At 46.9% G+C, this 13,499-nt stretch overlaps 5 protein-coding genes across 5 annotated transcripts; 3 read left to right on the top strand and 2 right to left on the bottom strand.

Annotated features, from left to right (window-relative positions):
• The first annotated feature begins 39 nt into the window (after positions 1–39).
• On the top strand, positions 40–1,784 carry POJ06DRAFT_4259 (kinase-like domain-containing protein). Its single transcript, XM_056191013.1, has 6 exons — positions 40–293; positions 374–400; positions 458–662; positions 725–1,181; positions 1,236–1,461; positions 1,513–1,784. The coding sequence occupies exons 1-6, from the start codon at positions 172–174 to the stop codon at positions 1,658–1,660; spliced, it is 1,185 nt and encodes a 394-aa protein (XP_056047024.1). The 5' UTR covers positions 40–171; the 3' UTR covers positions 1,661–1,784.
• On the top strand, positions 1,464–2,987 carry POJ06DRAFT_4294 (S-adenosyl-L-methionine-dependent methyltransferase). Its single transcript, XM_056191017.1, has one exon. The coding sequence runs from the start codon at positions 1,909–1,911 to the stop codon at positions 2,959–2,961; it is 1,053 nt and encodes a 350-aa protein (XP_056047023.1). The 5' UTR covers positions 1,464–1,908; the 3' UTR covers positions 2,962–2,987.
• On the bottom strand, positions 2,949–4,035 carry POJ06DRAFT_242295 (Alpha/Beta hydrolase protein). The gene is made up of 2 exons (XM_056186211.1): positions 3,670–4,035; positions 2,949–3,616 (listed from the first exon to the last, which is right to left on the bottom strand). Exons 1-2 carry the CDS (start codon positions 3,947–3,949, stop codon positions 3,015–3,017), a joined length of 882 nt encoding a protein of 293 aa, XP_056047022.1. The 5' UTR covers positions 3,950–4,035; the 3' UTR covers positions 2,949–3,014.
• Positions 4,036–4,731: 696 nt separating this feature from the next.
• On the top strand, positions 4,732–5,785 carry POJ06DRAFT_4183 (mitochondrial ribosomal protein L37-domain-containing protein). Its single transcript, XM_056190999.1, has 2 exons — positions 4,732–5,195; positions 5,257–5,785. The coding sequence occupies exons 1-2, from the start codon at positions 5,189–5,191 to the stop codon at positions 5,505–5,507; spliced, it is 258 nt and encodes an 85-aa protein (XP_056047021.1). The 5' UTR covers positions 4,732–5,188; the 3' UTR covers positions 5,508–5,785.
• A 2,381-nt stretch (positions 5,786–8,166) lies between these two features.
• On the bottom strand, positions 8,167–10,637 carry POJ06DRAFT_279328 (uncharacterized protein; the record flags this gene model as incomplete). Its single annotated transcript, XM_056189803.1, is given in 14 exon segments — positions 8,167–8,216; positions 8,237–8,388; positions 8,468–8,781; positions 8,888–9,025; positions 9,065–9,111; positions 9,139–9,182; positions 9,320–9,514; positions 9,538–9,841; positions 9,871–9,930; positions 10,002–10,028; positions 10,055–10,265; positions 10,285–10,401; positions 10,479–10,502; positions 10,530–10,637. 14 exon segments carry the CDS (start codon positions 10,635–10,637, stop codon positions 8,167–8,169), a joined length of 1,791 nt encoding a protein of 596 aa, XP_056047020.1.
• Positions 10,638–13,499: the final 2,862 nt, after the last annotated feature.

The following is a 13,499-nucleotide window of genomic DNA, read 5'->3' as shown; positions in this document are numbered from 1 at the left end:
GGTTTGCGGCTCACAATGTGCCCACGCATTGTACGATGCGCCGTTGATATCCAGCACAAGACCGAAGCGGTACAGATGCCTCTGAAATACCCTCAACTTCGATCCAGTTTAGTAGTATTAATTTCATTTTGTGCTTTCACGCCTTCATAATCTGGAAACGCGAATGTCATAATGCCACCGCTGTCAACGCGTTCGCCACTAGGCGGGTATAAAATCCGGCGCGATAACGCTCGGCAGAAAGTACTTGACAAGTACGAAATTCTGGGCTACATTGCTGCTGGTACATATGGACGGTACGTCAGTCTCTGTCACAGAGATTGTGATGTTCATCGATTATTATGTTAGAGATAATGAGTGCTAATGGTTCGTCCAGAGTGTACAAGGCTCGTTCTCGAGTGGGGTAAGAGCGACTGGTCGTAATATCATATTCCCGGATATTGATTGCTAAACGCAACAGCAAACCACTTGAGTTTGCCATCAAGAAATTCAAAGCGGATAAAGAAGGCGAAGTAACGCATTATACTGGTATCTCACAGTCGGCATGCAGAGAAATTGCATTGTGTCGAGAACTGCAGCATGTGAACGTGACTACGCTGGTTGAGATTATCCTGGAGGATAAGTGTATTTACATGGTTTTCGAATACGCCGAACACGATTTGCTGGTATGTCAGACCATACCTGACAAATTTTTTTGTGGAGGGACTGGGCTGACTTGCATTTTTAGCAACTAGTGCACTTCCATTCACATCCGGAGCGGCGTCATTTCCCAGAGTCGACGGTTAAATCAATCCTTTGGCAGCTATTGAACGGGGTTTCTTACCTACATCAACACTGGGTCTTGCACCGTGACTTGAAGCCCGCCAATATTATGGTGACAGCAGATGGCGTGGTTAAGATTGGAGATTTGGGACTTGCCAGACTCTTCTACAAGCCATTGCAGCCACTCTTTACTGGTGACAAGGTGGTCGTCACTATATGGTACCGTGCGCCGGAGTTACTACTTGGGGCTCGGCATTACACGCCAGCAGTTGACATGTGGGCTGTTGGGTGTATTTTCGCGGAATTGCTAGCATTACGCCCGATTTTTAAGGGCGAGGAAGCCAAGATGGATAACAAAAAGACAGTTCCGTTTCAGCGGAACCAAACGCAGAAGATCATTGAGATCTTGGGGTCTCCTAGTAGTGAGTAGTAGTCTGGATAGGGGCATCGACGAACTAAATGGCTAACTGCAGTAGAGGAAACCTGGCCTGCGTTGCCGCAGCATCCTGAGTATCAGGCTTTGTCGACTTTTCGGTATTATCCCAACATGCTGGAGAACTGGTATCACTCGATCGGGGCGTCAAATCCGAGGGGATTTCAGCTTCTGCAAGGACTATTGGAGTATAATCCTCTTAAGCGATTAACGGCTGATCAAGCATTACAACATTCATATTTCAATGAAATGCCAAAGGCCAGTGCCAAGTATGTCGGTGAGAGTTCAGTATCTAGTCCATTCTACTAACTGGGTGATAGCATATTTGAAGGTCAGAACATAGAGTATCCGAATCGTCGCATATCCAACGAAGATAACGATATTAAGACGGCGTCATTACCGGGAACGAAACGAAGTGGGTTGCCAGATGACTCGCTACCAGTGCGAAAGAAATTGAGAAATGACTAGTTATTGTATATAGTGCATTGTTTGGAGTTCTGTTTGGTTGTTTTACTCGTGTATATATGTATAAGGTAGATGTAAATAGGATTCTAATTGATCCGAAAGCGCGGCGAATGACTAGTGTACTTAAGCCGTGGGTTAAGTCTTCACACTGTAAGCGAACTTTGACCCAGACACATCTTCCCCTGAAACTGTACAGACTGAACAGCTCTTCCGCGATGTATCTTACGTGATCAAACTAATACAGCAGCGACATGGGTGGCAGAAGCGCGGCAGCGAACGTATTCAGGCCTGGAGATGTTGTATTGTTAAGGGACGTCATTCGGCCGTCGCTTGCTGTTCTGAGCAAGCCACTGCGACTTCCATCGGATACAGAAGACAGGCCGCCCAGCATCAACACCCACCGGGGCGAGGTCCGGCATGCGGCCATTCTCGACGCGCACCCGCGAACTCTTGTGAAGTCGCACACCGGCGGCGCGACGTTCGTGGCTACATTCCCGACTCTCGAGGAGTACATCAACTTCCGGCGCCGCAAGGCCACGCCTATCTACTCTTTCGACGCTGCAGCAATCGTCGCTCTTGCAGACATCCAAGTCGACGAGCGAGAACACACGGTCTTCGAGTTCCTAGAAGCAGGCACCGGTCACGGGTCTCTTACTCTGGCCATTGCACGAGTCATCCACGCCGCCAACGCGAACCTCGCCGAGAACGCACCCCGCAAAGCCGTCCTCCATTCTGTGGATAGCAATAAAGAACACGCAAATTACGGCGTTAAGAACCTACGCGAGTTCAGACGAGGACTCTATGCCGCCGATGTCGACTTCCATTCCCCCACGACGCCGTCGGCTTATCTCCAGGACAGACTCGAATCTTTGCGAGAGCAGGACGAGTTGGAGACATCGTTCCTCAGCGGCGCGTTTCTCGATCTGCCGTCGCCCGAGCTCGAGATGGAAGTCGTTGCGCGCTTTCTGAAGACGGACTGTCCGCTCGTCGTATTCGCCCCGTCAATCACCCAAATTGTCGATGTTATCGAAGCCGCCCGGGCAAAAGCCATCCCGCTGTCTATTTGCAAAGTCGTCGAGCTCCTGCCCGGTATGGGCGGCAGCATGCGCCAGTGGGATCTGCGCCGTGCGGTCATTCGCAACCGTCTGGATCAACAAGCGGAAGAAGGCAGTAGCGACAGTCAGTACAAGTGGGTCTGCCGGCCGTTAGTAGGAGAGAGGATCGTCGGTGGTGGGTTTGTGGCAGTGTTTCGCAAGAAGTTGCAAAAGACGCGAAGAGACAATGCGGACGAGTTGGAGCGATGATGTCATTGTATTATATCTAACACTGCACTGTAATATACTACACTAATCCAATATTACAAGACACCAAGGTGCTTTGCTGCATGTTCAACATGCTCCTGCGCGAACGAACTAATGAAGTAGTACGAGTGGTCACAGTTCGGTGCGTACTTCACCGTCACTTGAGACTCACGGCCCACTTCTTTGGCCGCGGCGACGAAATTGTCGATCAGAAGCTGGCCGCCTTTCAAAAATTCATCCGCAATACCGCATGAGATGAGGATATCAAAGTCTGGACCTTTATAAGTCTTGATCAATTCTGTCGCGTCATGCTTGGTCCACTCTTCCTTGGACTCCAGGTAGCCGGAGAATGCCTTTTCGCCCCACGGACACTTAGATGGATTGGCGATCGGTGCGAACGCGGACGTGGACTTGAACTTGCCTGGGTGCTTGAAGAAGAGAGTGAGCGCGCCGTGGCCGCCCATGGAGTGACCCATCAGCGATACGCGGCTGCTGTCGAGCACAACGAAGTACGAATAGAGAGCTGCCGGCAGCTCGTCGGTGATGTAGGTCTCCATTTGGTAGTTCTGTGCCCACGGCTCCTTGGTCGCGTCGAGGTAGAACCCGGCAGCTGAGCCAAAGTCATACGCGTCGTGTTCTCCAGGATGGCTGGAACCGCCTACATATGATGTTAACGTCTGGATGACAGACTACATGATACAGTGGACTTACGAGAAGAGGTGTCGGGGTAAACGACTGCGATACCATACTTGGCGGCCCAGTAGTTGAAGAATCCTTTCTCTGAGCCGTTGTCGCCAGAGCAGGTCAGACCCGCAAGATACCAGAGAACGGGGACTTTAGGCGTCGACCGACCGAGTGCTCCAGGCGGGAAGAACACGTTGAGGGCCATTGTGCTCTCGAGCACGGCGGACTCATGCGTGAGCTTGAGTAGAGTTCCGCCAAATGTCGAGATATTCGCTTTTGTAGTAAATTGGAATGCCGGCGTGGCCATTTTCTTAATTGTTCGCGATGGGAGTCGTAGGTAGGTGATGGAGAATTGAGACTCTTCGTCGAGCGTGTTTAGATATTGGAGCAATTATATGGCTCGAGCAGGCCAATCACCGGCATTTGGTTTTGATCGTCCGTGATGCAACCGATTTCGCCGTCGACGTCATCGGCAGGACAACATCATCATCCACTCCAGAATTTACTATTACATACTATTAACAACCAAAATTCATACACTGCAGATATCGCACCTGCGCAGATGTACATCGCAAGTCCCGCAAGCTTGTCTGTCATCTTTGCTCGGGCACGATCGACGGAAGACAGTTAACTTCCCCAAATGATCGCTACATTAATATGAGCGCAATTCCCACAATGGCCTTGTCCCGTGCATGCATAACAATTCCACCGCTACGAACTATTGCATTGTCTAAGTATGCGCACAGCGTCCATACTTCTGACCTGCCGAATCAAGCGGAACGTGTTCGCCAGAAGGAATGGGTATCGAACGCGCCGATACAGTATAATTTCTAGGCAACATTCGATACGCAAATTTACGATGTTCGATTATGTTCGCAAATAGGGGCATACATCTTCTGAATCATCTATTTTCTTCATACTTGCACCCTCTCAGAAGTAAGGAATACTTCAGTCAACGTTCCCTGCAATCCGACCTAGCAAATTCATTAGTATCTATCCCATGGCAAATTTGTTAATTTAAAAAATGGACAAGCAGCAAGCCTCAGAGATCTTGGTGATATAAAACAATGTCATAACCTGGGTTCCATAGTAGCAGATAAAAAATTATTCATCACAAGCACGCCGTTCGTCCATCCATGAAAGAACTTACATACGTATTCTCATTCAGCCTGCCGATCTAGTAAACCATGTCTAGCGGCAAGTAGATTATGCGTCGTAGGAACGAGATGTCCAGGTAAGAGAAAAAAAAACTTCGCTGGTCGAAGATAGTGGAATGTCCCAGGTAACAGGCCCCTTAGACTTCTTGCTTGGAGTCTTACCTCTTACATCACGTGCTCACGTACGCCAACGCGACAAGCAGAATTTTACCAAGGCTACCGATTTCCGGAGATCATTCGACTTCTCGTTCACCGTCCTTGTGCCTTGTCCATAAAGAATACCGACATGATAAGACAATTAATAAGGCCAGCATATGCGCGGGATATAATCCAGTCAGCTCGCTCGTTCTCGACAACTCCATGCCTTGCATTCCTAGCATTTGCTCCACATGGTAGGTCTGGCATTTCCACACCTGTTCCAAATTGGTCAGGGACTGAAGCTAAACAATTTTCATAGCCCGAGAGACGACAGAGCTCTCGTCTACGCCAGCAGGAACTCGTCTGCGCGGTTGCAATATCTTGAAGAATGGTCAGGATCCAGAGGCGCGCCCCGACAATGAATATCCGGACTGGCTATGGGAGTTGTTGGATGACGATGCGCAGAGGAAGAAATTGGAGGCTGATCCGGAAAAGAAAGCAAGGAAAGAATGGAGAAAAAAGAACCGCGAAAGGATTAAGCAGGCTAATTTTTTGAAGAGCATGAGGTAAATCAGGCGGTGGTTAGACCTTAGTCACAGTCAGCTTGGCCAATGATACTGAACGATACAGGAGGGTACTATTTCGGCAATAATGCGGAATTGAAAAAGGAAGTGATTTTTTTGTTTTGGTTTGGCTTGACTTTGCATAATTCGGTTGCGAATTGGACGATGAGCGATTTCAGTCGGCCAGTTGTAATATAGCCCTGTGCTTCTCTCGCATGATGCACAATTGTAAATATGATGGTATAATTGATATTAATTTATCTTGATCTAGGACATTGAGTTTCCCAGGCTCGCGTGCGCATTCATTATGATATAACTATACGTCGTTAACGAGAGCCATGCTAAATGAACAAAGATACCATTGTGTTTCAACTGCTGTATTGTATCATGATACGACTGTCTGTGAACTGTTGAACTACTACAACTTCGTAATCCGGAAGAAATGTACGGCGAGAGGAGCTCTAACCATGTCCACAGCAACAATCGTTATTTTTCACATGTGTTTGGCGTTGTCGTATATGAAGCATCTCTACTATTGACAACAAGTAGCAGGCGTGCTTGCGTCAAACTGCTGTCTCTTCTATGCTCTGACTTGCAATTGCCGTAAATTGCATGTCGCCGGATGCAAACGCAAACTTTTTGCAGCCGTATCGCTGAAAATGGAAGGTCTCTTGGCCACCAGAGACCGACTTGATTGGAACACACGAATACAACATACGATAAGTCGCTTCTTCGTGTGTCATTTCTTTGCCTCTCTCTTAAATGACCTGCACAAGTTCATGTGTTCCCGTGCTTGCCCATCCATTCCAAATAATATATCCATTCCTTTTTAGAAACCACGTCAACGCTCCACTGGATTTCACCCCCGCCCTGCTTGCATGCAAACTGATTAGCAAGTCATTCATGATATTTCAAGGTTGAGGCTTTTTTCTTTTGTCGTGCATCGACCATTAATCGTTGAGAAAAGATTAGAAATCTGTCCGACGATGTGCTATAGCTGTGGTACGCATATGAATCTAGGAGTATTATATTTCGTGGTCCCGAACGACTAAAAGGGCATTGCTTGTGGGCATAGCCGTATCTGCTGAATTATGGTCACTGCACCATCCTAGGTAAATACGGCATGGAGTATCAGATAAATGACCCCAAATCGTGCACCAATCAGTTCATACGCCGCCAAGGTGTTGGCATTTCACCTAATTGGAGTTTGAGGAATTATTAGGACTTCGAGTGTCATACGTTCTGGAAGTCATCGGCGTTCCCCATCTGACCATATCGTAGCGTGCGCCGTGCGGCAATAACCAGATATGTATGACGTGTGCAACCGTAATAATTGTAATACTGTAGTGTCTGAAAATAATGACGGCTGTCGGCGGCGAGCTTTGTTCATAAACTCCTCTGCTCAAGTTGCTCGCTTGTCCTTGGGCTAAGCATTACGCCGCATGAACCTTGTCCTTCGGAAAGTCTCGAATCTGCATCCTTAACTAAGCGGTTCTTCGCAGTATGCAATTAGTAATGCATTCACTTACCAATGCCTAAACTGTGCAAGTAAGGTATTAATGTCAGGGATCGGCATGGATAAACGGATAACGGATATATCCGGATATCCGTCGTGGATACGGATACGGGTACGGGGATAGAGAATATGCGGATATGGATACGGATAGTTACGGATAAGGCATTGATTAGTCATATCCATAGATATCTCCTCGGATATCCACGGATACGAGTAACAAATACAAAGGCCCTAAACCAATGATATTGGGAGAGTTTAATGAGTCGGATGTCCAATGAATCCCGAGTTTGGTGCATTTGCAACGCCCACATCGTCTGTAATTACTCGTTGCATCTAGAACTGGGGTGCCCTGGTGACATGGTGTATGCCATTGACCTTCTGCTCCGGGCAAAATAGTATTAGAAGTAATAAATGATCTAGGAGCTTCGCGGTTGCATTTTTGGCATTGTACAGTGTCCTGCAGTTGTGTAAGTTGGTCATTTAAAATCACGGCCTGATAGATTGCTAATTCCGCGCACTTTTTCATCTGATCAACTGCGACATTCGTTGGACTTGGCGGGCTCACTGTGCGACGTCTTACATTTTTTTTTAATTGTCTCTGCCTGACGTTGTAACTGGACTATATTCTTCGGCGTCTCAGGCAACCATAGCACTTGAGATCCTTGTTGCTGGCTACTCTGCGGACTAGGTGTATGAAGATAAGTGACATGCATGTGACTTAATACCTGGCTTGGGGAATACGGAACTAGCCCTGTGGCTCTAAATCCACCCTGAATATTTGAAGATAATGCTTCTTGTCTCGCGATTTGATATAGACCCAGGAAATCTAACTTATTGTGAGAATCACGGTATGTTCGTACTATACGTTACGCTAGCGGGATGGCTTGCAACAATATATTTTAGAATATCAACTATGCCGGGAAGTGGGTATAAACCCGTCCTTATATACACTTCTCGGCATCTAAACTTACAGCAAAAACTTTTAGCCGCGGACTAAGCCGGGCGCACGAAAACTAACGAACAACTAACTCATATGTACACTTACATCATCCTGCAAGAAGAAACAAAAGAACGCCGAAATCCTGCCGTGTCCTCGGAAAGATCACGGAGCAAAGATTTTGCGGTTGTGACGTCAGACGCCGTCTGCGGCTCATGACGTCACCCTTCGAAGTACCAGACACTCAGGAAGGATTCCTGACACTTATCCACGTGATTTGTACCTGCCTGAAACAATTCCGGCCGAAATGGGGTTGGTGGCCGCACAACAAACCTACCATTTCCATCAGGATGCGGTGAGGAATAAAAAGACACCAGGTGTTTGCAGAGATAGCGCGAATTCACAATAAACGAAAGACAACTGCAACCCAGCTTCCTTGTTCGCGTGGTCTATAGACTTCGTAGCGTTTGAGGATAGTTGTACAATCAATGGCAAGTGCACACCTTCGCCATACTGAACGAAGCCTTTGTAGGCGCTTGGCTCCTCGCGCTCCGCTTCGACCCTTAACCGCAAGTGAATACGCGAAGGAACAAGATCAGTAAACAGTACGTAACAAAGGACGTCAAGTCGCGGCTTAATAAAACGGGAAACATAATCCTTTTTAAGGATTCGCCAGTGACTTTCCAATCGCATCGTGGTACGCGAAATTGGGATTATGGCATCCGACCCACGACGCCCACACATTGAAGCAATCCCACCGCGACCCAACTTGGGCGTATTCAGGTCGGTACCAACTAATCCAGAAATATCGGAAGATCTTCGGCTGGCCTATAGAACGATAGTAGTCAAGCATTTCACGGATAGAAGACGCATGAATTTCTTCATACGTTTCGTACACAAGAGCTCGTGGATGCTCTGCACCGTCGTTAACGACCTTTGGCAGTAGCGGGTGCCTCAAAAGATGGCACTTAATCATAGCGCGAAGTTTTGCCGCTTGCTCTCTAGTGCATAATTTTTTGCCTGACTCATTCGACAAGATCCATTCTGACTCATCGGATAAGATATGCAAGTACTCTGGCAAAGCACCTTCCCGGAATTCTTAGCATTTCACCTGAGCGTGAGCCCCAGTATTTTTCGTTTTACCAGTGATATGCTGATCTATAGCTCGCAGGCTATGCCACAGACACAGATGATGCTTGTACGCGGGGTTGTTTCTCTTGAAAGCAAGACTAGCGGCGGTCACCTCTATTTCGCGTAATTAGAATCATAGCATTTTCAGCGAAAGATTAATATCTAAGCACCTGCAAAGTCTTTATCTGTGCGTACAACATTGGGCTATAATCCGGCATCTCGCAGAGCAGTAAACCATGCTGTCAATCTCGATCCTCTCTTGCCCTCCTCCCGAATACCACGGGTATCCAGCAGAAGGTAGGAAAGAGGCAAAGAAACAAGGTCGTACTCAGTGAGAACACAATAAAGCTCATATCCATGCTTGTTTCTGTTGAATGTAGAGTCGACAAATTTTTCACTCATTTTCACCCGATCATAATTGGCTGTATCACTGAAGCAGGGGGTGTCACGAACGCTAGTGAAACGCCCGGTTCTTGGAGCCCTTCAACTAGCTGATAGCCGTCTTGTTCTCCAATGAGAAGCTGGGCGGATAAGAAGTCATTTATCGGATCTCTTTCCCATTGTATTCTAGTAAATGGGAGCCACACGTTGTAGACTTGTTGCCTAGTTATCGTGTGCAGGTCAGTCTTCTCAAACTGAGAGTCACTTGCCATTCGGATTAAGTTCTGATATATCTGCCGCGGAGAAAGGAACTTATGCGCATCGATATAGCTTCGTACTTCATCGGTCACATGAAACTTTGGTGTTTCAGTATGACCTCTATGGTTGTAAACTATGACTGCTGACCCGTATCCTTCGACAAAATGATATGAAGCTGTCCGTGGCAATCAAAGAACTCCTTCGGGACTAAATTTGGCATTGTATTAGCCAGCTCCAAATTAAGTTGTACCTACCTTGTGCAATACCGGATTACGTACTTGTGTATCGCTGAATTCCTAGGGGATCTCGCTCGTTTGGCGTTCAGTGGAACGTGAACAGGTGAAGCTGAATTTGATTTCGTCATTTCTCTCGGTGCACCGTCGTGACTGAAAGTAGTAACCTGTGCAGTCGAAAATGTCATTTCTGAGCATCATTGCAACTCGTGTCTGCAAAGCCCTGTCACCAGTTTGTGCACAAGTCGCCATGGAGACATCCGTCTCGATAAACATATTGGCTGAGAGAGCGGCCCTTATCCTCAGAGACTGTGCTGCAAGGTTAAACATGATCGTCAAGTTGCTCTAGAAATGACGATACGCCTTCAATGAACTCCTCATGAGTAGCATAATGGTCGTCAAGATCATAACTTGTTCGTGTCGTGGGTCTGCCACCAGCCCACCACTTTTCAACGGTCTCTGGTTGGTGTTGATATAAATTGATGCGGCTTCGAGACATCACCGAAATCATCGAGTGCTTACATTGTCACGGCAAGTTTTACACCTCTTCAGCGGTCAGGCGTCATGACTTACAACCATTTGCTGAATCTCTTGCAACGTATCGCGACGCACCAAAGTTCTGCAAGAAGCACACTTTTGGCTGTAGTTCGAGAAATTTAAAGGACTATTGGCGTTGTTCATAATGGCAACTGAAGACTTTAGTATTAAACACAGGAGCGAAAGCAAGGAGTAGGTAAAAGCCGGAAGCTGGGGATTAACTTGTAGTTGAGGAACCATCAAGACGCGTGGAAATATCAGGCAGGCACCGAGTAAACAACGAGGGCGAGGGTTTAGGCGCGTTTAAACAGACTTTCAACGCTAGTACAAACATGGAATAACTCAAAATCAAACTTTAGTAACTCCGTCGCATTACCATCCTGTACCAACCCAACTGCCGCACCAAAGAAGCCAGTATCTGCCGCCCTTGTTCTCTCCTCGACTTGGCGGTCGTACAATCGCTTAAGCGGCGCAAAACAACCCACATCGAGCGGTTGAAGTAGATTTTGTGATGAATGAGCTGGTATAAGAGAATAATCAAGTTTTTATACAATATTGATCGAATTCGGCGGCAATATGGCTTCCGCGCCCGTCCAAAATAAGTAATCCGTACATTCCCTTTGTACGATTCCGAGTATGCTTATCGAACGAAGACTTCTTGAAGCCATTGTAGGCCAATCTCATTCGTAGTCCAAACGTTCTGGCTCACACCAAATGTCCAATCGTGTGGAACGTCGCTAAACCTAGGTGTTTGGAAGACAGTGCCATGAAAGATAACCATAGGTGATGGAGTCCATCCAGAAGAATTCACAGCTTCAATAACAGTGACCCATTCACGATTCCCCGGCTGTTTAAGAAATGGTTTCCCTTCTCGTTCGGCGGATGCCGATAACACACACCCATTTGGAAGCTTGTTTCGTCAAAGTTATGGATATCGTCGTCAGCAATCCCATACGTCTGAATGGTATTCTGTACGAGACCGAACCATTTCGTAATAATCTCGGGATCCTCGCTTTTTTTTCGCGTTGATGGTCATATCTTCGGGAGTATTTTGACTTCAACTCAGTCAGTCTACTGATAAAATTACGCACCCATTTCTCACCGACTTTAATGGGCTCTTGGGAAGCTGATTTTGGTAAGAAGTAAATCGGCCATTTTTCGCACGTCCGCAACTCTAGGAGGAAGTCCCCGCTATCCGTCGTAAGTACCCATTCTAGAAGCACTTCCTCTTTAATTGAGTGCGCCGGTGTGATAGAATCGCGTCGTGATATGCGTCCGTTTAAACGGGAGTGAAGCATAGCGTAGGGGACATCGTACAAACGCGAAGCGCTTCTAATACTTGAAATTTCGCCTCTTTTATAGGCTTGAATTGCTAAGAGAATGCTTCCTTCCTTACTTTGATCGTTTTGGGACATGGCCACTACGTTACAAAAAGTTGAAGTAGAAGGCGTGTGAAAAAAAGAGGTGATCCGCTCGCTTGCCGATCACGTTGGTTTTTATTTAAGTCTTATGTCAGGAACCGCTGCCGACGCCAGGTTCAGGACTTCGTGGTTTGGTTCTTGGTTGTGACGCGTCTGCTGCTCTTTCATTTGTTGCCTTTGCGTTTTCGTTGCCATTTTGTGTTGTTTTAGTTATTGTCTTGCTTTGTTGTTAATCTGACATATACGGCCCTCGTTTGTTTGTTTTCATCATATGAAAATATATTCTAAAACAAATGAGCTAACTATAGAGTTTGCTACGTGGGCTTTTGGTTCTCTCATTTCCTAAGGCTCTACCGGTCAATACATATTCGTTTACAAGAAGGATTTCGTATGGATCAATCAGTAGATCGGACTAATAATCACGTACATTTGTGGTACCACAGCAACAATATCTGCGTATTATCAACTAGCCGGTCGGTCACAATCTGTCCATCTCATTATTAGCTCTAGCGCCTGTAGCAACAAGACTGTCCGCGGCAAACGTGATTGTCGAAATGAACAACTGGCTCACCATAGTGATGGCGATAAAGTACCAACAAAGAGTAGCAGCCATTGTCCAAGGATCATTGGGCATATGGTGTATGGCTCCATCACTGGGATTACCGGAATACCGTCCAGCAAGAAGGCACTAAGTTAGACTTATCGGACCGAATCGACGGCTGGACAGTTCCCCTGCGTGGTTGCCGTATGATATGAATGTAGACAAGGAGAACACCCCACGCCTGGCATGATTCTAGATGCAGCAACGGCTTCATGAGGACACCAGTGCTCCGAGATATATCGTTCGAGTCTTATTTACCAGTTGCCTCTCTTGATCTCATGGACATATATTGCTTACTTTTACGGCCTACTATTAAGGTAGTGTTTGCCATTTTGCCACAGTTAATCCAGTAGTCCCTGAGGTTCTGCAGGCGTACTGGACGAACTGGAGAGCTTATGTGGACCCTAATCGGACGGGACCCACATGGACGACGTCTTGGGCATCAGTCTTATGAGGCTCGCACGAGTTACTGTCGTAAGAGTAACTACTTAGGTTTGACACATAGACCAAATTCCTTGTGTATATAGTCCAGCATCTCTCTTGAGACTTTATCGGCGAAAAGCTCTTTATCCTTCTGTGTGCAGAAGTCTAACAACCCCCTCTCGGTCTCATTCAAGCTGTCTAAACACAGCCTCTCACTTCCGCTTCCACTTTTCCATTTTTACACATGATTGGCTATTAGATACCAGAAGGTGGTGGACATGAGACGACGCTCGGCATTGGTACAGGGCATGACATGCAGTGCGTAAAGAATGTCGATTGGACAGGCAACGAAGATGCGAGAGTGGCATTGTACGTCAGAGAATGGCATAAGATGCATTGGTTGGCTGAAGGCGAATTTAATAATGGCACGAGGAGCAAGGTCTGGTCGATGGTGAATTTGGAGGTCAAGCACAGTGAGAGTTTGGGACATGATGGATATCCATGCACAGTAAGCAAGGATGAATACCGGAAGACAGAAGACTTGATATGTATATAATGGGA

Source organism: Lipomyces tetrasporus (genome assembly GCF_029532465.1).
Source record: "Lipomyces tetrasporus strain NRRL Y-64009 chromosome Unknown POJ06scaffold_1, whole genome shotgun sequence".
Taxonomy (NCBI): domain Eukaryota; kingdom Fungi; phylum Ascomycota; class Lipomycetes; order Lipomycetales; family Lipomycetaceae; genus Lipomyces; species Lipomyces tetrasporus.
The sequence above is the reverse complement of the archived record's forward strand: the minus strand, read 5'-3'. Positions and strand labels throughout refer to the sequence as shown.

Coding starts and splice junctions, on each gene's coding strand:
- POJ06DRAFT_4294 (XM_056191017.1), top strand. CDS start 1,909: ATGGGTGGCAGAAGCGCGGCAGCGAACGTATTCAGGCCTGGAGATGTT.
- POJ06DRAFT_4259 (XM_056191013.1), top strand. CDS start 172: ATGCCACCGCTGTCAACGCGTTCGCCACTAGGCGGGTATAAAATCCGG. Junction 294..373: donor GCTGCTGGTACATATGGACG/GTACGTCAGTCT, acceptor TGGTTCGTCCAG/AGTGTACAAGGCTCGTTCTC. Junction 1,182..1,235: donor GATCTTGGGGTCTCCTAGTA/GTGAGTAGTAGT, acceptor TAACTGCAGTAG/AGGAAACCTGGCCTGCGTTG.
- POJ06DRAFT_242295 (XM_056186211.1), bottom strand. CDS start 3,949: ATGGCCACGCCGGCATTCCAATTTACTACAAAAGCGAATATCTCGACA. Junction 3,617..3,669: donor TTACCCCGACACCTCTTCTC/GTAAGTCCACTG, acceptor CATCATATGTAG/GCGGTTCCAGCCATCCTGGA.